The sequence below is a fragment of the Vitis vinifera genome, chromosome 9 (assembly GCF_030704535.1).
Source record: "Vitis vinifera cultivar Pinot Noir 40024 chromosome 9, ASM3070453v1".
Classification (NCBI taxonomy): Eukaryota; Viridiplantae; Streptophyta; class Magnoliopsida; order Vitales; family Vitaceae; genus Vitis; species Vitis vinifera.
The window spans coordinates 8,660,401-8,685,165 of record NC_081813.1 but is presented as its reverse complement, the minus strand read 5'-3'; the positions used below and the strand labels follow the sequence as shown (position 1 = coordinate 8,685,165).

General features: G+C 32.4%; 4 protein-coding genes across 8 annotated transcripts; 1 reads left to right on the top strand and 3 right to left on the bottom strand.

Moving 5' to 3' along the window:
* Positions 1-292: 292 nt before the first annotated feature.
* On the bottom strand, positions 293-3,235 carry LOC100853579 (uncharacterized). Of its 2 annotated transcripts, XM_003632720.4 has the most exons (3): positions 2,660-3,235; positions 1,944-2,480; positions 293-611 (listed from the first exon to the last, which is right to left on the bottom strand). In XM_003632720.4, the coding sequence occupies exons 2-3, from the start codon at positions 2,379-2,381 to the stop codon at positions 474-476; spliced, it is 576 nt and encodes a 191-aa protein (XP_003632768.1). In that variant the 5' UTR covers positions 2,382-2,480; positions 2,660-3,235; the 3' UTR covers positions 293-473. The 2 variants fall into 2 exon arrangements, with proteins under 2 accessions (XP_003632768.1, XP_010654844.1); XM_010656542.3 differs by having other exon boundaries at positions 1,944-3,235.
* Positions 3,236-3,441: 206 nt separating this feature from the next.
* On the bottom strand, positions 3,442-10,199 carry LOC100244675 (uncharacterized). Of its 3 annotated transcripts, none has more exons than XM_010656541.3 (7): positions 9,988-10,198; positions 9,620-9,698; positions 9,405-9,529; positions 9,205-9,301; positions 8,062-8,171; positions 4,135-4,209; positions 3,442-3,686 (listed from the first exon to the last, which is right to left on the bottom strand). In XM_010656541.3, exons 2-7 carry the CDS (start codon positions 9,687-9,689, stop codon positions 3,636-3,638), a joined length of 528 nt encoding a protein of 175 aa, XP_010654843.1. In that variant the 5' UTR covers positions 9,690-9,698; positions 9,988-10,198; the 3' UTR covers positions 3,442-3,635. The 3 variants fall into 3 exon arrangements, with proteins under 3 accessions (XP_010654843.1, XP_002271539.1, XP_019077805.1); XM_002271503.4 differs by having other exon boundaries at positions 10,017-10,197; XM_019222260.2 differs by lacking the exons at positions 3,442-3,686; positions 4,135-4,209 and adding an exon at positions 7,686-7,912 and having other exon boundaries at positions 10,017-10,199.
* A 6,521-nt stretch (positions 10,200-16,720) lies between these two features.
* On the top strand, positions 16,721-20,600 carry LOC100249729 (protein SRG1). 2 transcript variants are annotated; one of them, XM_002271599.4, is made up of 4 exons: positions 16,721-17,272; positions 17,678-17,925; positions 18,648-18,972; positions 20,125-20,600. In XM_002271599.4, exons 1-4 carry the CDS (start codon positions 17,024-17,026, stop codon positions 20,359-20,361), a joined length of 1,059 nt encoding a protein of 352 aa, XP_002271635.1. In that variant the 5' UTR covers positions 16,721-17,023; the 3' UTR covers positions 20,362-20,600. The 2 variants fall into 2 exon arrangements, with proteins under 2 accessions (XP_002271635.1, XP_010654841.1); XM_010656539.3 differs by having other exon boundaries at positions 20,100-20,600.
* Positions 19,253-24,542, bottom strand: LOC104877397 (arogenate dehydrogenase 2, chloroplastic). Its single transcript, XM_010656540.3, has 2 exons — positions 23,268-24,542; positions 19,253-19,900 (listed from the first exon to the last, which is right to left on the bottom strand). The coding sequence occupies exon 1, from the start codon at positions 24,449-24,451 to the stop codon at positions 23,291-23,293; it is 1,161 nt and encodes a 386-aa protein (XP_010654842.1). The 5' UTR covers positions 24,452-24,542; the 3' UTR covers positions 19,253-19,900; positions 23,268-23,290.
* Between the last annotated feature and the right edge of the window lie 223 nt (positions 24,543-24,765).

The window sequence follows — 24,765 nt, the reverse complement described above, 5'->3', positions numbered from 1 at the left end:
CATTTAGGTGGAGAATATTTAACAAGACTGGAAAATTTTATCTGAATTGGTCCCATGTTTTTGCCTTTGGCATTGCAAATTGTTTCCATGTAAAATTGGTGTCTTGTGTCTGCTTGCAGTTGCTTTGTCCTTCTGTTGATACCACCTATGCTTTGTCCATCTGTTCACACAGATGATGTAGATTCTGCTCTTTCTGCAACACTTCTAAAATAGCAAGGTTCCTAGCATAAGCAAATGTGTAACTTTTGCTGGGCATTAACAGAAGCTCCTTTAATTAGCCATTCCAAATGAATTATCCACAAAAACAGAATTTAAGTTTGCTAATATTGCCAGGTATGAAAAATAGCTCCAAATAATATTTCTGTAATTGAATTGAAACTTATAGAGGCTACTTGAAATAATAATAAATAAAAAAAATGCAATAGAGAGATGGGGTGACTTTGTCAGCATCTCATCTCAATTGAAGAAATAATCTATCTGGGAATGAATGCTTCCTCACTTTCTGCAGTTCCCTGGAATGCTAGCATATTAGCTCTAAGGCCTCTGGTCACAAGAGCTGGATTTGAATCTTGGATTAGAACTTGTGAGAGACCAGTCCCCATTCTTCCATCCTGTTTACACACCATGTGCATCACAATTCATTACAAAGCCATCAAGGCTAGTAAAAAGCATAGGAAAAATAAGCATATAAATACCGGAAAATGCAAATCCCACCACAAGAAATATGCCTAGCCCACAAGAAATAATACACACCTATATTTTTAGAATTTTCTCACTAAATAAATAGATTATAAATTAAGTGAGATATAATTAATAATTTAAATTTTTGAATGAAGCTTTTAATTTTTAAGAATAATTTAGAATTCAAAAATTGATCAAATTAATTGCAGATAAATTAGAACATTTTAAAATGTTATGTTCGTAATAAACGTGTACATATAATGAAAAATTTGGCTCATTTGCATATTAAAAAAAAAAAACTTTATTTGTTATTTATTTTAAATAAAATATTATTAATGATTATTATTTTAAAATTATTATAATTTATTTTTAACAAATTTTTTTTGAAGCAATTAATATCCTTATATTTCTAACACATACTAAAATAATATATTTTTTTTTATAAAAGATATAATTTACGATTTTATTATAATATTATACTAAAATCTATTTATTTGTAATTACAAAATTATTTTCATTTTTAATAAGACTTGAAATAAATTTAATTAATATTATATAAATTGAATTTATAACACTTGTAAATCAAAATAGAAAAATTATTTTTAAAAACAATTTATTGAAACAAGTTTTTTGTTTTTTATTTTTTTAAAAACAATTTGCTAAACACTCTTATTTTTAGAAAATACTAAAAAAAAAATTATTTTCTTGTTTCTTTAACTTAAAAACAGTTTTTAAAAACAAACATTAGATTGGACAACTGTTATTCTCTTGGTTGTCAATAACCCTTTTTATTATTAGAATAATACTGCCTTTGTGTTAAAATCTATCAAAATTAAGGGGAGAAAGGAGAAGTAAACATTCCTAGGGTAATGTGCTGCAATTGGCTATCTGCAACAATAAAGAGAAAAGAAAAAGCAGCTTCAGAGCATTCATGGTAGTGGTCAGTGGAAGTAGTTTTCCTGGAAGCTGGTCCAAATATCCAGATTCTTTGCAAACAAACATATATACATGGGTGCTTCCAATAGAAAATATGGCTTTCCAGATAGCCACCAGAACCCACCACCCAGGAGGCAATTTGTAATTAGAATCTAAACAATTAGGAGTCTATTTAGAAAATCTATATTGAGTGTTGTAGAAGATATCATCAATTTTTTGACAAGATGCGACCAATGGGAGGTAATTGGCAAGAGGAAGAAAGACTTAAGAGACATATTACTAGATAATAAGCAAGAAGCATGAAAGGCAGGAGTGAATAGAATTACCTTGTGAGGATTGATTATCAGAGCTCCAGCATGGGTTTTCTCACCTGTTCCCTGACTTTGAAGGCAAAGGAAATGGTGTATGATCTGAAACAGCTGATGTATCTCCCTGATCAATTTTTTTCTTTCTTCTACACTGCTAAAGAAGGATTGCTTTATGACTGCAGCGTCTTCTTCGAGAATCTGCAATCTCTTGTTGAGCTGTTCAACTTCACCAGCTTGAAACACTACCATGCCCTTGTGGTATTTACTCCATGCCTGTACTTCTGAATGACCCAGGGGTTGCTTTCCAGCATCCAGCTTTGAACTAAGGACCCTTAAATCTGTTGAGGTTTCTTTCTCATTTGAAACCAACATCCCAAAATTATTGCAAAAATTATCATATTCATTTATCATATCCTCCAAAATTTCAACCACTAGCCCAGAGTAAACATTATCCATATGGCTGGTTTTATTTTCTTGAAAGCTGGTTTCTTGGGCAAGTAAGTCTAAACTTAAGGGAATTTCTATTTTCTTTCCACATACAATTTCTTTGCAGGCCTGCAACATATGAAAAAATTTCAGCTCTAGGCCTCTAATATAAGCCCCAAACTTCTACCAGTCTATCATATATGAAGGAACCGAGATAAACAAAAGAACCCTAGTCAGGAAACACCAAACAAGCAAGCACAGTACCCCACTAATCATATTATGCAACCAAGAACCGTCAAAAGACTTACCAGAAAATGAAAAGAAATTTGAACTAGCTTAGGTTTTGGCCCAGGAATGTACCCTGTGCTGAAAGCTTATCAAAGAAGGGTTTGGAGAAGATAAAGTCTAAAGCTGGGAAGTTGGTTGCAGAGCATGATAGTAAAAAGAAAATGATGGTTGCTTTGCTCACAGAGTTGCAGAGTCCAAAGACTCAAGGACAAGTTGAAACATCTCTGCTTTGCTTTTCTTTTAAGAGAGAGAAGAGGGAGAGGGAGTTGAAGGGAAAGTGGTAAGAACCTGCAAAGAAAATGTCTTTATTCCAACTTTGTCTCTTTACTATTGATAGCAATAGATGATCCATATAAAAGCTGATGTTATAAAAAATTTATAACGTATCATTAGGGGAAGTGATGAGCACCCAGCAGAAAAAGCCTTAATTCATGTTGGCCGTATCCAGGCAGAGGTTTGGTTATATGCTGAATTTGAGACGACTAAAAGGATCCTAATCTTGAGACCAAATTACCAATAAACCATCAGGTTCGAAGAAAACTTGACGACTACTCATCTACCCATGTTACCATGTGATTTTCTACCAATAGAATACAATTTTCCATCAGCAGAACACGACCAATTAGGCAGTTGTGATCTACCAACAAAAGTCGATATGATGCAGCAGGCTTGACATCATATTCTAAGGCCAGATAAACCGGCATTGAGACATGCAATGGATGACAAGTTCTCAACAACCAATTTCAAGAAAAAAAAATGTGGACAGCTAAATACACTTACGAAACAACTTAAAAAGAAAATGTTGATGGTGAATCACTACGATTTTATTGGAATAAACAGGTTCCTGTACTTTATTGTTGACTGGAAAACAGAGAGAAGAAATTTATACAAGTGTATGTCTTCATTTTTCTGTATATAATTGATCTAAAAAAGGCTGCCAAAGTGTTCACTCTCGGTTTCATATTGAATCCAGTAGGGTCATGTCATGGAATTAGCTCAGTCGACTGGGATTTCTACATCCATCTTGATACTGGAACTGCCAAGAACCTGAAATAAAAGCAGAAATACAAAGGTGCTTAACTATTATGTTTAGGGTGCTAAATAGAATGGAATTGAATGTCCACCACAATGGACGAAGGCATGTTTGGGTCTCAGAAATTGCAAGGAATGGGTAACAAATGGGAAAAGGGAAGGGAAAGAAAGATCCCAAAAAAAATATTCTCCCCTCTTACCACAACTTCCCTCACTTTCTCAAACAGAAAAGGGGAGTTTCAAATGCCAAAAGTTTCTAATTTTTTTTTTTGGCCTTCCTATTTTCCATCAAAATCCAACAAGAGAAATGAATTCTCACTGTATTTCAAAAATCTGAACAAAGCATAAGGGTTTGGGTTTGGGGGTTCAAGTTTTGAGTTTGAATTTAACAAATGAAATGTTTTTCTCATTTTTCTTGCATGATCATGAAATAGATAAACAAATAAAATGGAAGGTAAAGTACCTTAATGAAGTCCTCCAACAAAAAGGAAGATTCCCTAGTGTAACCAGCTTCTTGCAGTACATGGCTCAAGACTTGCTACAAAAAATATAGAACAAATCTGTAAGGAACTAGTCACATATCTATAAAATCAGGGTAGGATATCTTTTACCAGCATATACATCAAACAGATATCAACTATTTAGTAATGTGAACTTTAACCTTACTATTTAGTGATATAAATGGAATTGGGTATCCAATGATATCCATATATATCATAAATATTATAAGATAGACTAGAAAATATGTTACCTATAAGAAATAAAAAATAAAAAATAAAGATAGGGTAGAACATATGTCATGACAACACATTCTATGAGTTTCCCCTTATAAGTGTCAAGAACTCAGCCCCCAAGAGATGTGGGATATCGCATTCTTCTCTCTCTCTCTCTCTTTCTCTCATATAGACATGATATCCTCGTTGTGGCCCATGTAGTTCCTAGATGTCAAACTAGTTGAGGATTGACTTTTGATATCATTTCTAGTGGCATATGGACTTGCATTTCTAACATTATTCTATTCCTAATATTATTCGATATATTAATTTTGAACAATGCACATCCAACTCAAACACATTTTCTATCCCATTATAAGTATAGTTGTCATTAAAAATTTACATTCTTCTTTTGTCCCAAGTCTAAGCAAAACCTTAAACAAGGTAACTACTAAATCGATAAAAAATTATGTATAAACTATGTTAGACAACCAATTTTTCTAAAATCTTAAACTATTAGGATTTGAGCACAGAATGTGTATCATTTACAACAGCCCCCTCACATGCAGCCTCATCCCGTCATGCAAGGCACGTATTGCATTAGTGGCCTCATACCCGTCGTGGGAGGCACAAACTACATTAGAAACAAATCACATTTTTGTGATCATAATAGTTAGATAAATTGAAAGAGGGAGGACTTGAACTTGGGACCTTCAGTTTATCACAATTTTGATACCATAATCAATTTCCCTAAATGCTTAAGGTATTGGTATTTGGGCCTACAATGGATATTATGATTCAACAAAATCTGTATCTCATATCCTTTAATCAGTCCTAGCATGTGGTCTCCATCATTTTCTTTATTATTATTTTTCTTCTTTCTCAAGGCACAATCTGGGAATGGGCTCCATCACTTAGGCATAAGCAAAACCTCAAACAAAGTAACCACCAAGCTGATCAAGATTTATGTATAAACTCTTACTCCCATGTCCTTTAAGTAGTCCTACCAAATCGTCTCCATCACTTTATTTTTTTTTTTGTTATTTTTCTTTCACAAATTTCTTCTTCATCAAGGCATACTGTGAGAATCGGGCCGGTACACAAGGGTTCATACCATGGAACAAAAAAAAGACGTTTTTCTCCTATCCAAGTCAGGTTTGAACCTACCTTAACCCCAAATACCTTAACCACTAAAGTAAGCAACTTTTGTTTTGTAACTCTTTACTCTTGAATTCTTGTCCTTGGAGATATACAGTCTCAAAGACTTCTAATTCCATAAATTTATATATACTCTTTTTTTACTTCCACAACCATAAGCACAACATAAAAACTTTGTCTCACAAATTACAGTATTTAAAATCTTTGTTTCAATTGTTGGCACTTTATAACTATCCAATAATCATCGTTAAAGTCTTCCTATGTCTCTCCAAATTTGAATCCAAGTTTCAAGATCCTAAAATTTTAAATTTAGGGTTTGAATTTTCCATCTTTTTTAATTACCTTGAGATCTAAAAGATGCAAGAAATAGAAATTAGAAAACCTTATATTTCACCTTTGTTCCTCAACCCTATTCTTTTTTCTCTCTTTGTCATTATAGAAATGACTTCTCATACACGAGATATAGAGTTTATATCTAGTTAGAAAGAGAATCCTACCCTCGACTTAAATTCCACTCAAGTCTTGGGCCTATTAGCCCGAATATCTACAAACTCCAAAACCCATTTAATTGGTCCAATAGTTACCTAACAACTAAAGCTCACATGCTTAATCATAAAAGGACTATTTTGCTCTTAGGAACAAAATAATTAAATATCAATTAAGGACCTAAATCAGGGCACTACACATGATATCCCTTGTTGTCTGAGAGGAGAAATTCTTAACACTAGGGTGAGTTATCTTGTATATGTTGAAGAGTTTTTAAAAATGTAAACAATATCTACACAAATCATCACAAATGATAACAAAGCTATGATCATGCAGACTTTCCATCCTATTTAGGTATTGGGTTAGTTAAGTGTGACACTAGTTTTGATTTATGTAACCTTTTTCTCCATTTTAGCAATAAGTCCTTTCTATTTTAACCCTTTTGTTTCCTTCCATTACAAATATTTGTGCCATGTAATGACTAGGTTATCATGGCACCAAGGTGAACCATTTCTTATCATGGTGGTCAGGTTAAGCAGGAGGACGTACCTTACAATGTTCCATCTTCTAGGACTATAGGAGTCAATATGCCCCCTTTGATCCTTGAGTGGCACATTAAACTTGAGTTGTTGAGGCCCAAGCTGTTGGGACTTAGACTAAAGGAATTTTATTGTCATCTTATGACAATTCCTTTGAGTAGTTCAAGAAGCTAATCACCCTTTCCTTCAAAGGGGAATAAGATCCTTTTGTGCTAAAGTCTTGAATTTTACCAATGGAAAGGTGCTTTTAAGCATTAAGTTTTTCTGAGCATAGATGGTTAGTTGTGCCACCTTCATCCTAGTGGATGAGACAGAACATTGTCAGAGGATACTAAAAAGGCTGATGGAAATCTAGCGCTTATTTTTTAGAAGCTGTTTAAGGTTGCTTTCTATAAGAAGTTCTTTCCTGAGTGTCCAGTGGCAAAAGGAGACCGAGTTTATGTAACTGGTCCTTAGTGATAGGACAATGATCCAATATGAGGTGAAGCTTACTAAGCTCTCCCACTTTGCACCAAATTTGATTAGTATTGAGAAACATAAGACTCTTTTGTTTTCTGGATCGATTGAGGTCTAATATTAAGAATAAGTTGTCCATTTTGGAGCTTAGTGTTTATCTAGGTTATTGACAAAGCTCTCACAGTAGAAAGGGACAACTTGGATCTTCAACTATTTCAAGAGCAGTGTAAGATGTCCAAATTTAATGGTTGAGCTTGGTTGGGTACCAACTAACCCTTAAAACTGAAAGGAGAATAAAAGATTGAGAAGAAGAAATAAAGGAATTATTAGCCACTGTATATATAATCATTATCCCATTATATGTATGATGAAGAAGAATAGGAGGATATTAACACTGAGATAGAGGACAACTGAGCAATTGGATATTATTATTAATTCATTGGAGGATCATATGAATGATAGTGATGATAGCATTGATTATTTGACGAAGCCATGAGATCGAGTTGGATCTTAGAAGAGTGAAAAAGGAATTAAATTAGGAACTATTGATGATGACATGCAATTAATTTGAACATTATTCATGTGATTTCATTAATATTTTTATGATATTGAGTTTTTATTTTATTTTCTTTATTATTATTGGTACTTGTAGTATTATTTTTATTTTTAAGTTGAAGTTTTGTCTTGTTCTGCTTTGAGGCTTACATTTCACCTCATTTAGGCAAAACGCCTCAAGACTTCTTTTAGCCTTTCAAAACATTGGTTTCTCTTCATTTCATTTTAATCTCCTCTTTTCATTGCAAGTTCTTTAAAAAGATAAAAATAAAACCTGGATTTATGTTTCTGCCCAATAAACTTGCTCCATTACTGATTGTGATAAATGGTACACCTACAATCATGTTTCTTTGAAGCCATTAGTTCTTTCTTGGTAAGGGAGTGATTCAAACTTCTAGAGCAAATAAATTCAGGCATATCTGTGGAGAGAACTGTGTATTATTAATGAAGGAAAACAGAATATGAGGGGAACAGTGGTAATACCTCTCTTTGTTTATCAGACATGAATGAGCCAGTCAAATCCTTCAGCACTTCTATTATGTCATTGAAAGTCACCTTCCCATTACAATCTGAATCATAAACTTTGAAGATAACTGTAACAGAGACGATCAGTAGTGTTAATATAAAACCAAGCAATTTCACTTGATATTAATTTTGCAAGGGTATTCATGACCATGTAATACATAAGATGCCAAAAGGGGTAGAGCATACAAAAGATGACAGGAAAATTGGAGAAAGAAAAAAATAAGTTATTTGAATAGCATTTATCGTGTGACCTAAAAGCTATCATCATTACTGGAAAATCACAATTGTTGATAGCTACCTTGTTTGATAGGTACTGGTTCAGTTAATTTTTATACTTTTGTTTGATCCACCAAGGTATTCCTCAACCCTCCCACCTAAAGCCTCAGAAATTTTGAACAGGTTCCGAATCATACTTAAACTTTTTTATTGTGTAAATGTATCTGCCCAATTTAATCGCCTACTATACAACGTTTCACAAATTCATGAATTTCAACTATAGCAAACAACGCCCCATTAACTCATGAAATGCTTACAGATAACAAACTATATTTCTAACATGTACTAATTTTGTCCCACTGAAATTCTTCGAAAGCTAAGTTCAAGTTCCTAAATCTTTCAAGTAGCTTTCCAAATTAACAAACCAAGGTCCAAATAATTCCTGGTGCCAAATAAGTCTCAGATTTTGACCTTTTTTTTTTTTAAAAAAAAAAAAAAAACTATGCTCTGAACCAAATAAAAGACAACATACATGACATTGCCCAAACCCATTTGAATAAATCTCTGCATTGCAAAACACCCTCACAAACCCCTAATATACATGAATCTTATCCGCCTATTTTGCAACATCTAAATCATAATACACTTGGCACAATATTACAGTCTATGACACAAGTATTTACATCAACCCTGCAACCTCCCTTGATTACCCTTTCGATTGAACAAAGCAAAATTTTTATGGTTTATGCAACAAATATCCACCTCAATTCCACACAACAGTTAATCTTTCAACTGAATAATAATCAATACATTGTTCAATATCTTATGAACCTAAACAATGCCACTAAATTCTAAAATATAGTATCCAAGGTTAATAAATCTTACGTTCTATTTTCTGTTGTAAACTTGCTTTAGCACTAAATGTCGACAAGAATGCGACAAAGTCCTTAAAGTTCAAACCATCAACCATCTTAAGCAGCCTCTGCAAAAAACCCAGAAACCAAACCATAAAAAAAATCAAACTTAATTCAATTAACCTATCAAAAATCTCTCATTCAAGCCCTCAAACAATCCAAACAGATTACCTGAGAGAGTGGGTTCATAGCAAACTCTGGCACTGATAAGAACTCATCAGCAGAGATGAAACCCTTAGCGTTGCGATCCAATTGGCAAAATCTCTGATACAATGACACTATCTCTTGCTGGGAAACTGAATTTCACACAAATGCACATTTAATTCAGAAATAAACAACAAAATACAAGAAACCCACAAAATAAGACATAGATAAAGTAAACCCACATAGCTTGTTGCAGTGTTCTTGGACTTCTTCAATGTCATATTGAGTTAACATCGATGATGCACTCCCCATGGAGAATCACTGAAAAACAACAAATTCCAAAACATGACCAATACCCATTAATCAAATACCTAAATCCCACACAAAATCTCATCACAAAAAGTTGACAGAAGACGAAGCACCCCCGTTTGGCTGCTGAGAAAACAGAGGAAAAGAAAATAAAATATCATGTTTCACGTTTTTTTTATCCCTTTAAATAAAAACCCATATTCATCAAACTACAAGCGACGAAAAACCCAAATCCATCCCACATTTTCTCAGCACACAAACGGAAAATAAAGACTCACAGTTGATGAAGTTGATAAAATACCAGTACATATTGAAGAAGAGAGTAAAAACCTGAGAGTGAATCAGAGCAGATCTGAAGATTCTGAGGAGAATAGTCGGGAAAGAGAAGGATAAGAGCAAGAATTAAGAAGGGTAAGGTCTTTAGGATGAGGACACACACAGCACAAAACCTCTACATAGTCAGCAACGACGCAACTAAAAACGACATTGCTTTTGGTGTTTTTCAAGGTGACGAGGAATTTTTTATATCTATCAGAAATTCATGATTCTGTACTCCGCAGCTCTATCATCCTCCTCTATCTACCTTTGATCCCCATGGATGATCATGATCTGATGATGGAATTGACTGAAATTAAGATTAATTAATTATTTATTTTTAATAAAGAATATAAATGAAGAACAACGTCTTTACATTCTAAAGCAATTTTTTGTTTAAAAAAATATTCAAATTATTCTTATGATTTTATATTTTGTAAAGCAATGAAATAGAGCATTGGGAATGTATTAAATTTACTTATTTATGTCATTTTTAAAGAAAAAGTGTTTTGAAATATTTGAGAAACGTAGGCATAGCAGTTTACAATTTGGGATTGTAAAGATGGTTTTTATGAGGTTTGAATGCAAGGGAGTAATAAATAATGAAAAATAAATAATAAAGAGGATAAGTCATTGAAATTATTTATATTCAAAGTGTTTTTAGTGAAATTGGTTTTTTAAAAATATTTTTAGGAAAATCATCAATTAAGATGTGTTTGATAGTGATTTTCAAAAGTATTTCTAATATTTTTAATATTTGAAATTTTTTTATATTTCAAATATTAAAAAGAATAAAAATACTTTTTAAGATCATTGTCAAACGTACTCTACTATTAAAATTTCATAAACATAAAACCAAAACGAGAATGAATTCAGTTGAACAATGTATATGGTTTATAAAAGTGGATGAACGTTTTGTTTAGAGTCGTTTAAAATGAAACAAGCCATATAACACATGAAGATTGAATTTATTTTTTCACTTTTTATTTGCTTGGGTTGAGAATAGGTTTCCTAGGTTTCCTTCTTCCATACAGAATGAACTCCTTCATACCCTCTCCTTCGTAAATACGAGTTCAACGAATTATAATATTGTTTTTGCAAGTGTTTTTCCATAAAATACTACAAGTAATTTTGCAACATAAATAAATGATTTTTTCAGATTTTTAAAATTTTGCTAAACACTTATTTTATTATTATTTTTTTCAAAAACACTTTTTAAACTAGAAGTATGTTTGACATTGATTTTAGAAAATGTTTTTAAGTTTTTTAATATTTAAAAGATAAAAAGTTTCAAGTGTTAGAATGACTAAAAATACTTTATAAAATTATCATCAAACATCATTTAAAAATACTTCCTATCACTTCCTATTATACTCTAAGTTTATATTTATTTATGAATTAAGAAAAAAAGAACTTTTGGTTGAAATGTGGAGCCTATTTCATTGATTGTAATAAATATAAAAATGAAAAAATTATGAGTCCTTTAAGTGGTTGGATGGATGATATTAATTCTAAATCACTCTTTATTTTGTTTCTCTCAATGCTATAACGAACAAATACTTTATATTACTTTAAAAATCTTAAATTATTTACTATTTAGATATAAACAAAAAAAAATTGTTATTAAATAAAAAAATAATTTTTAAAAGAATTACCCATCAAATAATTATCAAAGTGATTATCAATAATCATTTTAAATAAATTTTAAAATATTTAAAAATTTACTAAGCATGATTTTTATTAAACAAAAATTAAATTTTAATATTAAAAAATATATTTTTATTGCTTTTTAAAAAATTATTCTCACGTTATCTTTTCCGTATCTATAATTGTTAATTACATTTAGTGGTTGTGAGCTTAAAATTTTATTAATTTTTTTATTTTGAATTAAATGAAAGATGAATGAAAAAATAAATAAGAAAAATAGAAAAAATATTTGATAAAATTTTAAATCCAAGATGGTCAATTATATTTGATGGGAAATGGGAGTCAAATTAACCAAGATTTTTGAAGTGGTTGTTGCGTCTACCATTACCTTTTGCCTTATAAAAACCTCATGACGACCCTTTCTATGGAGGATGGATATGGAGGTTGGAAAGAAGAAAAATGCCATTCATTGTCGTATGGAAGTCTCTCATCATATACATGTTGGTTTATGACGAAGCAAGAAAGCTCTTCAACTCACAATAGAAAAGACAAATGACATCCTAGATTATTATCATAATAAGTAACTCATTCTTAATGCCTCATTATTAAGGCCCCAAAAAATGTAGCTACTATTCTCCCCAACAAGGAGAATTATTTAAATAATATTATTTTTTTAAAAAAAATTAATTTATTTAAAAAATCATGTTACCATAAATAAATAAATAAACAAACAAATTTAGTTATCATATTTGAATATATATATATATAAGCATCTAAGAAATAAAAATCCCATCCCATAAATAAAACATTTAATAATTTTAAATATTAATTATAATAATACATTTGATAATTTAGGGTTTAGATTTAAAAATTATGTCTTATTATTTAGAGGTTTAGGATACAAATTTTTTTATATTAATGCTAAGTAAAATATTTATTTGTTTTGTAAATCTCATCGCATATAATAAAATAAAAATATATTATTTTTAACTTTTAATTTTTTATATGTTAAAATCATAATTAATAATCATGATTTTAGTTTTTTGTCTCGATTAAAATTTTAAATTTTTATTGATAAATACATTAAAAATTGAATTTAATATTTTATGTTAATTTTCTTTTAATTTATTAGAAATTAAAATATTTTTTAAATATTGAATTTTATATTATTTTTCTCTTAATTTTGTTAGGAATTAAAATATTTTATAAATATTAAATTTTTACTTTGTTGTAATTTATTCTTTTCAATCAGGATATTTTACTTCTTTACCCTTGGTTAGTTTCCATTTGTTATCTAACTGATATTAGGTTACATACTACGGGAAAAATTCACCCCCCCTGTAAGGCTTGTTTGTTAAAAAAGATATCTATTACTTAGTCAAATACTGAGTTCAAAGTTTTTAGAATGAGAAGAACTTATGCTACCTCTAATAAAATACCTATTTCAACCACTTGAATACATTTATCATTTTACTTGGAAATATTTTTGAATAAAACAAGCGACAAATACTTATTTTCGATGCTTGCATTTCATCACTACATGCATGTATGTATATATATATATATAGGCCGACAACCCTTTTTTGATGTCAATCATTCGTTATTGGATTACTAGTCACACACGTCTTAGGTTACTAGCTTCAACTCATGTCGGCATGAAATAGATACGTCATTTATAATTTCTAATACATTCTTAAGGAAAAGTGTTACATCCTAAAAAGAAAATCTAATACATCATATTAAAAAAGAAGCCTTTTGTATGAATGGTAGGTAGAAGTGTTATTTTTCATAAATTGATAACGGTATTCCTTACTCCATCATGCATGGCTAAGGGTTACTAACCTTAATTGATATTGAATAAAATTAGGTATATTGCTCATAAATTCTAGTACACATTTAAGGAAAGTCGGTATATCTTAAAGAAAATCTAGTACATTCTACGAAATAAGAGGTACATTATATGAACATTATATACATGAGTCATTTTATATTAACCAATGATAATCAACCTTATCATGCATGGTTGAGGGTTACGAACCTCAATTTATGTTAGAAGGAATTAGGTACATTTTTCATAATATTTTATGACAATATATTATTTAATGAATTATCTAAATTTAAAAATATGAAGAAATAATTATTTTGGAACAGATCAAATAGATTATTATAATATAATTGAGAATTTTTGTTCAGTTCTTTTTTCTTTCTTCGTAGAGTTAATAAAAGGAATATTTTACAATTATGGATACATGTACTAATTTATATTGGATAAATTTGATCAAATTAAATAATTAAAAAATTAGTTTAGTTTTAAGATCAATTTCATTATTATTTGGTTTCAATGCAATGTACTTATTTTTCTAAAGGGTGTACTCAATGTTTTATAATGTACTTATTTTATTGTGTTCAAAATAGGTCAAATGAGTTACTTATACATTGCAAATATGATGTATTTATTTATTTGATGTTCTTATTTTTAAACATGATGTCCCCATTTTTGCTAAGGAATGTACCCAAGGTTTTAGGGTTTGGAATGGGAGTCAGAAGGCTTCAAAAACAACTTGAGACCTATAAAAATGAAGGTTCATGTCCAAAATAGGTCAAATGAGTCACCTATATAATGTAGTGCAACATATTTTTAAGTGGATATTCTTATTTTCTCAACACGATATACCTATTTTTCCAAGGGATGTACCCAAGGTTCTAGGATGCAAAGTGAGATGTGGGAAGGCCTCACATGCATAGAGAGACCTATGAAAGTGCAAGCTCATGTCCAAAATAAGCCAAATGATTTAGTTTTACTCGCTATGATGGCAAGGCAATTACAAAATTGATGGTATTTTTGGAATTATAGGGAATTTACTATTGGAGTGCATATGATAGGGATTACTTTTTCTATTATATTCTTATTACGAAATAAGAATCTTTGGGTTCTTAAAAAATTCATTTTTCTTAAATAAGTCATGATTGTATAATTTTTTCGTAAAAGGGAGAAATATGTACCTATCATGCATGGAAGAAGGTTACAAATCTCAATTAATTTAAGATGGAATTAGGCATATCATTCATAAATTCTAGTACATCTTTAAGCTATGCATGATGTACCTGTTTATGAAGAATGTACCGAATTCCTTTTGACATCAATTGAGGTTAGTAGTCCTCAATCGGGTATAATGGGATAAAGAACATGGATGATTGTCATCAATTAATGTTAAATGACTCATGTATATAATGCAATGTACCTTTTTCCTATAGAATGTATTGTATTTTATTTAGAATATATCCATTTTTTTTAAGGATGTACCAAAATTTATGAACGATATGCCTTATTCCTTCTGATATTAGTTAAAGTCAATAATCCCCACCCATGTATGATGGAACAAAAGTGTATCTATTTCATTTCGACATCAGAAGTTAATGGTCCTCGTACATGCACGACTAGATAATAAAAAATGGACGATCGACATCAAAAGATGGTTGGTAGTGAGCTTCAAATATGCATATGTTGTGGTCAAATGCAAGCACTAGTACTAAGTATTTATCATTTATCTTAATCAAAATTTTTGAGTAAAATGATCAATATATTCAAGTGGTTGAAATAGATGCTCCATTGCTTCATGTTGGGCATGCTTTCATAGTTGCTACTTCTACCATTAGACTCCACTAATTTTTATGCAAGGGGCTTCTTCTTCTGATCAATAAATATCCTTTTTATAAACAAGCCGTATATGAGTGAATTCTCTTAGTAATATGTAAACTAGTATTAGTTAGGTAAGAAATGAAAATTAACCAAGGGCCATTCTTAATAAAATTAAGAGAAAATTAATATAAAATATTAAATACAAAATTTTATAATTTTTTTAATTTTGTATAAATAAAAGAATTAAAATTTTAATTAAGTAAAAAGCTAGAACTACGATCAAGTTAGAATCATAAGCTAAAACTACAACCATTGATTGTGATTTTTATATGAAAATTTGAAAACTAAAAATAATATGATACAAATATTTTTATTTTATTTTATTTATACATGATAAAATAAATAAATATTTTATTATCATTAATATAAAAAATCTTATATACTTAACCTCTAAATAATACAACATAGTTTTTAAATCTAAACCCTAAATTATCAAATGTATTAATATAATTAATAATCTAAATTATCAAGTGTTTTGAGTGCGAGATAATATTTTTATTTTTATGCACTACCTATTTATGTTTATATTAAATTTGTTATAATTTATTATATATTATAATTTTATATTTAATATATTAAAAAAATGATTAAAATCAATAAATATGAAAGTATGAAAGAGTGAAACAAATAAATTAGTGTCAAAGTCAAGGTGCTAAAAAGCTTAAAGCTTAGAGAAGGTTAAGTGTGGGAAGAAAAAGACAGTGAAGCATGATAATGGAGCACACTTTGACTTATTTTATCAAAGATTTTATTATTTTCCATTTTTGTTTAATTTATTGATCTGATTCCCTCTTTTGTCCAAGAATAAATAATTTAAAAATATGGATTTCTTTTAAAACTAATTTTAATTACTTTTCGCAATAAACCAAAGAAAATAATTCATTTTTTTTTTCTTAAGTACTTTTTCTTGTCCAAACAAAAAGCAAATTGATTCAAGCCACAGCTGGAAAAGTAGTACTAATGGTCTATTCCTTCTTGCAGTCAGACTATGAGCCAATTAAATGGTACAATCCGAAGGCAAAGAAGTCTGGATGCCAATGGCCCACTTGTCATAGCTCAGAGCTCTTAACAACATCACCCTTTCCCTCACTGCCTTACCATTGGACGCCTAGAAAATATCTACCACCCAAGTCACATCATTCAATCGATTCATACATTTTCCCACTTAGCAGTTTTTGTTCATATCAGTAAAAATGATCTTAAGGATCAGCCAATGTCTAATGCCCAGATACGTAATCTGCTAAAACAGAATTAGTGGTTATTCAAACAAATTTCAGATCAGATCTAGAAGGCTTAAAAGTAGGCACCCAAACCCACTATTCCTGGTAACTACTGCAAGTTAGGCTGTTTGAGTCAAGTCCAGAACCACTCAAGACCAATGTGACTAGGCAGCACTCAGACCTATAATCAAGCACAAAGTATGGCCCATGAAGTTTTCTACCTTTAATTATAACAGCATCAAGAGTCCAATTATGTCTTTCTCATATCTCCATCAGCACTACCCCTAGACCAGCAAGAATTCAAACATGAAGGCCCACGAAGTGTTCCATCCAACTAGAGAATGACAATGACAAGGCTGCTTTCATATGCTTATTATCTTCACCTAAGCCAGTAAATAACACTAACAAGGCCTCACAAATTCCTGCTGCTTCATTCCCAGGAGAGAGCTGAGAATATGGCTGGAGTTTCTGTTCTTCCCCTGGACGTATTGCTGGCCAAGCGTGTCCAGGAAATGGTCCTCAAAGGGGAGGATCCACCGCAGCCGTATATTTGCAGGGATGGTGATGGTAGTGAAGATGTTTCTTCTTCATTATCTCCCATTCCCATCATCGATCTAAGTCTTTTCTCATCTTCAGCACCAGAGACTACTGAAAAAGAATTACAGAAGCTTAAATCAGCGCTTTCCTCATGGGGCTGCTTTCAGGTTTAAAGTTGAAAGTTCTAAAAATAATTAGTTTAGTCTTCTAGACAGCCAATGGTTTATCTGCTCCAAATAGTTTCACTGCTTTCAGATGAAAGCAGATTTAGGAAGCTCAGGCCTTATGGCATTAAAAAGAATATACTCATACCTTCGAAGTTTAAGAATCAGATTTAAGCACTTGCATAAGAGATATACCAACTATATATCCTTACCACCAGATAATCTGCATAGGAGTAGCTGGAAACTGCAATCTTAAAGCTTAATCCAGTTATTGATTAGCAAATGAAATTGGCCTTTATAGGATCTTAAACTTCATAAAAACTGTGTGATTCAAGTTGTTTACCTACTTCATCTTATACATTTGAAACTCTGCTAGCGTATACTTAAGGGCTCGTCTTGGATTTCCAGGCAACAGGTCATGGGATCTCAACTTCCTTTCTAGATGAGATTCGTCAAGTCACAAAGGAGTTCTTTGAACAGCCAATAGAAGAGAAGAAGAAGATTTCTAAAGGAGTTGAAGAATTTGAAGGGTATGGAGCTGATCCCACCCCTGAAGAAGGACAATACCTTGACTGGTCTGATCGTGTGTTTCTCGATGTATACCCAGAAGATCTAAGGAAATATAAATTTTGGCCAGAAAGCCCAAATTCTTTCAGGTAGTTCCACAAACTCCCTCAACAAAAAACTCCTTTTCCCACTGGTCCCTTCTCTCCATCTCCAATTTTGGATTTCACTTTGGTTCAGTAGAATCCCATTAGTCCAGCCACTAGTTGGGCAGTCCTCAAGCAAACAAAACACCTAAAACCAACTACAAGAGTAGAGCCTTGGAGATCCTATGGTTCTCTATGTCTTAATGCAGGAATCTCAAGAACCTTGGCCCAAAAACTAGAATTTCTTTTAGTAGTACAAATATGCAGTTACAAATAATCAAGCCAAATTAATAGGAATTAGACCAAACACAATCCAAGTAGAAAAACTTTTGTCATTTTGACCTTATTATATAATTATATTAATTATTATAACAGCTCACATATTTATTATTCACCAAAATTCTCAAATTCTATAAATGATTTTAGCATACTTTTCTGATAGTTGTATCAAGATAGCATTTTTAGTTACAGCATATAATTACACGATTAGGCATCATAATCGGACAGTTTTAGGCTTTTAGCAATAATAAAAGAAAACCAACAGCATATGCATCAACACCAAGAACAATAATTGCAGTGATCGATTTGATACAGTAAGCTGACCAACTTAAACAAGAGAATGTAAATTAACATCAGACCTCTTATGTGAGTTCCATTTCATATTCAAGTTCTCAGCAATTTCATTGACTATTATATGCAAGAGGCACTTAGAATTTATATTTATGCAGAGATGTATTAGAGAACTACACCATCAAGATGAAGATAGTGACAGAGATGATTTCCAAGGCCATGGCAAAGTCACTGAATTTAGAAGAAAAATGCTTCTTGAATCAATTTGGTGAACGAGGAGCACTGCAAGCAAGGTTTAATTACTACTCACGATGTCTGAGGCCTGATATTGTCCTAGGCTTAAAACCCCATGCAGATGGTTCAGGATACACAATTCTCTTGCAAAATGAAGTAGATGGTCTTCAAATCCTCAAAGATGATTGCTGGCTTACAATTCCTACAATTTCTAATGCTCTCCTAGTCCTTATGGGTGATCAAATGGAGGTACACAGACTCTTAATCTTTTATCTGACATAGTTGGCATAGTCACTTACAAAGCAAGCCTCCAGAAATTTCTATTTACTTGACCTATTCTGTCAAAAGTTCAACTTAATGAAAAGATCATAGTGTCCATAATCCAACAATAATTTGATGCCATTCATTTTTCTTTTCCTAACTGAGATTCATTAAACACCATTCCAGTAGGCCCTTGCAGAATACCCCAAGTCTGCCTATGCCATAAATAACAATAACACAGTTTATTTATTTATTTATTTTTGATAGATAAACACAGAAAAAATATATTAAGATAAAAAGGCGCCTAAAAGGCAACCCAAAGCATACAGGGAGTATATAAGAGATGCCAAAGGGCAAGAACAAAGAGAAGCAAAAACTCACCAGCCCTCACCTAGAACCCAACCAATCAAAAAAGTTGATTAAAGGTAAAGGTCCTACATCTAAACAAGACTTAGACCTGGACCAAAGATTACAAACAAACGAATATTTCATCATTTGAATCGAAATAACCTCATTATCAAAAGCTATCCTATTTCTTTTCTTCCAAACCGACCAAAATAAACAAAGAGGAGCTGCCATCCAAGCCTTTCTACGCTTCTTGCCCACAAAAGAACCATGCCAACCTAGAAGAGTATCTCTAGCTGAAAGCGGAAGGATCCACATCACACCAAATAGAGCAAAAACAAGCTTCCACAAAACCCTCGCCTTGGAACAATGGATAAAAATGTGATTAATCGTCTCCTCTTCATCACAAAAAAGGAAACATCTGTTAGCTATGTTCCACCCCCTCCTTTTGAGTTGATATAGGTTTGGACCTTCCCCCACGAATCTTCCCAAGCAAAGAAACCCACCTTAGTAGGAACACAACGGCTCCAAATGATGTTCCACGGAAACAATAACACAGTTTACAGCTTACCTAGTGGCATCATAGTTTTCAATAGAGAAAAAGGTCATGCTTGAACTCATTAAAAAATACTAACAATAAGAAAAAATATTCATACATTAGAAATGTTGTTTTAATAATTAATTAGTTAAATAATTTCATAGATAACCCTAATGTGGTTTACATAATACCAGATTAACATAAGAGGAAATAATATATGGTTAAATTGTAGATTTGGTTCTCTTTGACACAAGCAGATAATGAGTAATGGAATATTCAAGAGTCCAGTGCACCGGGTATTGGCTAGCTCAGAAAGGGAGAGGATTTCTGTGGCTGTCTTCTATACACCTGAATCCGGAAAATTGATTGGACCAGAAGAAGGCTTAATTGATGAGGAAAGACCAAGGTTATTCAAGAAGGTGAAAGATTATGCTGATATACACTGGAAATACTACCAGAAAGGGCAGAGAGCCCTTCATGTAGCAAAACCTTAAAATACAATCCTTGTCTACTGTGGTTTGTAAGAAAGAAGTTTGTCTTAATATGGTAGTTTGTGGATGCTATGGATCCTTTGCTGCATGTACATACTCTTTGTAATTAAAATAAGTAGTCTTAGGTAATGTATGGATATTCGATACCTAAGTATGTGCATGCAAGAGGAGTATCATGTATGGACGTGAAACACATGAAATTTAATCATAAGGGAAAATACAATTTCTTGAGGTGCTTCAAAGGGAGCTTATTTCCAGTATCTTAAATACAAGAGAAAATACAGTCTAGAAAAACTACTGTGAAATGAACCAGCCAAAGCTTAATGGAAAACTAATTTCCATTCATCCATGCAACAAATTTGCCATTATGCTCATGGTTTATATGAAAAGAGATAAGAATTGAAAGGAAATGAAAACAGACAAGAGGGAGAAAAGAAGAATGGATAAATTTAACAAAAAAGAAAGAATTGAAGTGAGTCTAGGAGTCTAACCAGAGAACAAGTAAAAAGGAGTTGTTTTCTTTATTTGTTTTTTTTTTCATTTTTAATTATCAATCAAGGCATTCTTTACAAAATTGAATTTCTAATATAAGTTCTTTTAAATAAGATGTTCCTAGCATGTGCATTGCAACATAAACCAAGGGGACCTTCTTGTAGAGTCTTGGCAACAGACTTGGATCCCATTTCTTAATCAATGTAAAATGAACCTATGGGTGAAGAAATTCTACAAGACTCGATCTTTCTTGGTAAAGAAGCTAATTAATGAGATTTAATTTTCTTATTATCCTTTCAATGATATTCTCAAATAGGAAGGTTTCCTATTCTTTTTTCTCCTCTCCTTTTCTCTCTACTTCATGGTCTACCAAGAAACTTGGCAAACTTTAACCAAGTAGAAATAATTTCATCTTGATACATTTTCAATAAATATCCAAACTATCATACCAGACTTCGTAAATTTACCGAATTTGAACTCAAAATTAGTCTATAAGTATCCTGGGATTTATCTTCATTATAGTCATAAATCATGATCCTTCTACTTCTTCCACATATCATGCATATGGTCTTGAGTTCAATTATGGAGTTTAAACATTTCCCACATAAGAATCCAAAATTTACTCTATCAACAGTGTGCAAGAAAATAAGTCCAACACTTAGTTTAATTATGGAGATATAAGAAACATATGCAAATTGGATAAACCTTTGACATAGGATATATATATATATATATATATATATATATAACTTCATGAATAGGGCTAGATTGTATATGGATGATGATCATGCTTCTTCAATGACAAGCTTTGTAGACAGACTGAACTCGAAGTAAGGAGAGGTGGGTTGTTTTTTGTTTACCCTTTTCCCTTTGGTTTGCCAGTTTTGGTATTCTTTGTATACATCCTATACATTTTTCCTTTTATCTGGTGCTTTCCTTATAATATTTGCCTCATTTGCTTATGAAAAAAGAAAGGTATATTTCTAACTTGTGAAGAGGAGAATCCACTGGCCTCCAATTTGTAGTGATGTTTGGGTAAAAGACAGATTTAACCTTGTATTAGTTTAAGATAAAGCTTGCAGCACCATTTCTTCATATCATTATTCTCAAAGGATCCAGCTGGATGATAACAGTGCCATTCTCAAAGCATTTCCTACCAAAACTAGAAAAACTACTTCCATTAAGGTAGATATATCAGTCAGGCAGCCAATGAATCCATGTGAATCCAAAACAAAAGTGTCAAGATGCAAATGCCATAGGAAAGTGGAGAAATAGACAAGATCCAAAATTGCTTCTTAAAGCCTCATCCTTTTCACAGGGTCTAAAATGTCCCAGGAAACCTCCCCCCGTTCACTCAATTCACTTCCGAGTGAACATGTTTCACCACTTTAGTGCAGGTTGACACATCCCACCAAAAAATGAGCATATTCAACCCCAACACCAAGAGTATCCTTCCTTAAATGACCACAAAGTTTATCAATAGCCTAAAAAACCCCAACTCTCTCATCTTGACAGCTAAAGCTGCCCACCTAACATAACCACTTGAAGAAGCAGTTTCAAATTTCATAGGTAAGCCAGAGTCAGAAACAAGGAATTTCAGGGAAAGAGCAAAAACAAAATTGCTCCAATAAACCAGTAATCCAGAAACAATTTTTTTTTTTTTACCAGAAACAAGTATGGAGTCAAATCCAAGCCTGTTACAATGCCTCAATAAGAAAAATTCTGATTCATGTTACAGGTACACATTCAAAATATTCTCATAGAAGAATCCACTCAAAAGTTAATTTAGGACAGGACAAATTTTTTTACAATTGGAAGATAAAGGATTAGCTAAACTTGCATCAATTCTCCCTTCTCCAACTTCTCAATTTTTCTTTGTTTTCCTTTTATCTATTTTCATCTCTATGATTCTTTATTATTGTCTCTCTATCTAGGAACAAAATACCAAATGTTCACATCATGCATCACAAGATTTGGACCAAAGAAAAACATTCTGAACTGCACATAGCAGGAGTCTATTTCCAAAACTATTTGCTAATTAAGAGAACAATTAAAACCTCTAACACCCAATACAATTAAGAAAAACGTTTCAATTGCCGCAATATAAAAGATCTAAACTTTGACCTAAATGTAGTAGCGCCAAACTAACTCAACAGGAAGTTAATATGCATAGTAGTCCTCAAACTCATGTTCTGCAGGCAAACCAAAAGAAAACCTATACTCTTATCCATTGATAGAAAAAAAAAAAAAAGAAAAAAAAAAAATTCCCTGAGAATTAAATTGTTATAAATAAATTTCACTTCTTATTAAATTCAAATACATCTGTCTCCCACATCCATAAGATCCAAAGAGGCAAGAAAAAAGGGGAAGGAATAAAAAGAAAACTAGTAATTAATGAATTTTAAGCACACACATACCACATAGCACAAAAGCTGTCCATTTAAGGCGTTTGTTTAACAGTCTCTGAAGGAGGTTCCCGAGCAGCACCATTGGGAGGCAGAGTATCTGAAGGAAGCTCCAGAGCAGAACCACCATGAAGCAGCTTTTGCCCTACCTTTTTGTCCTTGGAAACTCCCAATCCTCCTTCATCCTCAAACAACTGCTTCCTATAAAGGCGATGCATATACCCAAAAATCTCTTTTTTGATCGACTCAAATGCCATATCCAACCTCTCAAGCTGCTCCATTGCATTATTGTTATACACAAACAAACCATAGTACAGATCGAAACTATCTCCTGCTGTATTCTCCACTAAATTCAACAACGTCTCATACCCCTTTGTATTAATCTCCGTCGACTCCAATCCAAACCTCTCCAAAACCCTCCCCATCGTATGGGTTATAAATTGAGACCCGGCTGCATATTTATCATGCTCAGCACAAGTCATTTCCACCATTCTACACCCCTCTCTGGCGAAAATATCCAAGAATTTAGAACACCTAGCCATCCTAAATTCATCGTTCCCAATTCTTACCTTATCATACACAAATGGAAGCCCTGCCCACCCATTTTTACCACTCTCCGGGCCAAACATAGGGTGTGTACAAAGAATATCAAACTCAGCAGGCAAAGTTTCGAGAAAAAGATTTCTGGGAAATTCTTTTACCGACAAAACGTCCACAAACAGCGTGTTCCGACGCAATCTCTGAAACGGGAGCGATTTCAGTACCGACTTGGTTGAAAGTATGGAACTGCATAGCAATACAACTTCTGGGTGTTCTTCGCAGAGGTCGTGCGGATCTTGGAAGAACGAAACGCCGAGCTTTCGTGCGACGTCAACGTAGTTTGAGCGGGAGTGGGCGAGGACGGTGTGGCCTTGTTTGACAAAGGTTTTAGCCAGGAATTGGCCGAAGTTGCCAAAGCCAATGATGGCAATTTTGAGGTTGTTGGACTTGTTGAACTGGGTTCGGAGTTGGGTTTCGTAGTCGTAGGGCTGAGCGGCGTCAATGGCTGTGATTTGAAGGGATTTCGAGCGGAGATTGAGAATAGTTGGTGGGTTCAAACGGAGAGAAATGGAATCAGAAAAGGGATTGGAGAGAGAGTGTAGATTAGGAAAACCTTTCGCGGTTGTGAAAGATTTGGAGGAAGAGAATGAAAGCATTTTGGGAGAGAGCACAGCAGAATAGAGAGAAGAAACAACGAATGCTCTGTGTGCGGGAGAATGAAAGGGAATGGTCTATAAAACCTAATCAAGCGTATACGTACAGATTTCATTCGGTTTCATACCCCCCGATAAAAAAAAAAAAACAAAAACATAAACAAACAAAAAACTAAAAGTCACATGTTAATATTAAGGAAAATTTTAGGGTACCTCTTCGATACATACACAAAAGTTTTTCTAAGCCGTTGGATGTTCAATATTACATCTTGGCCATCCATTTTAAATTTGAAATAAAAATTCTACTTAAACGTGGC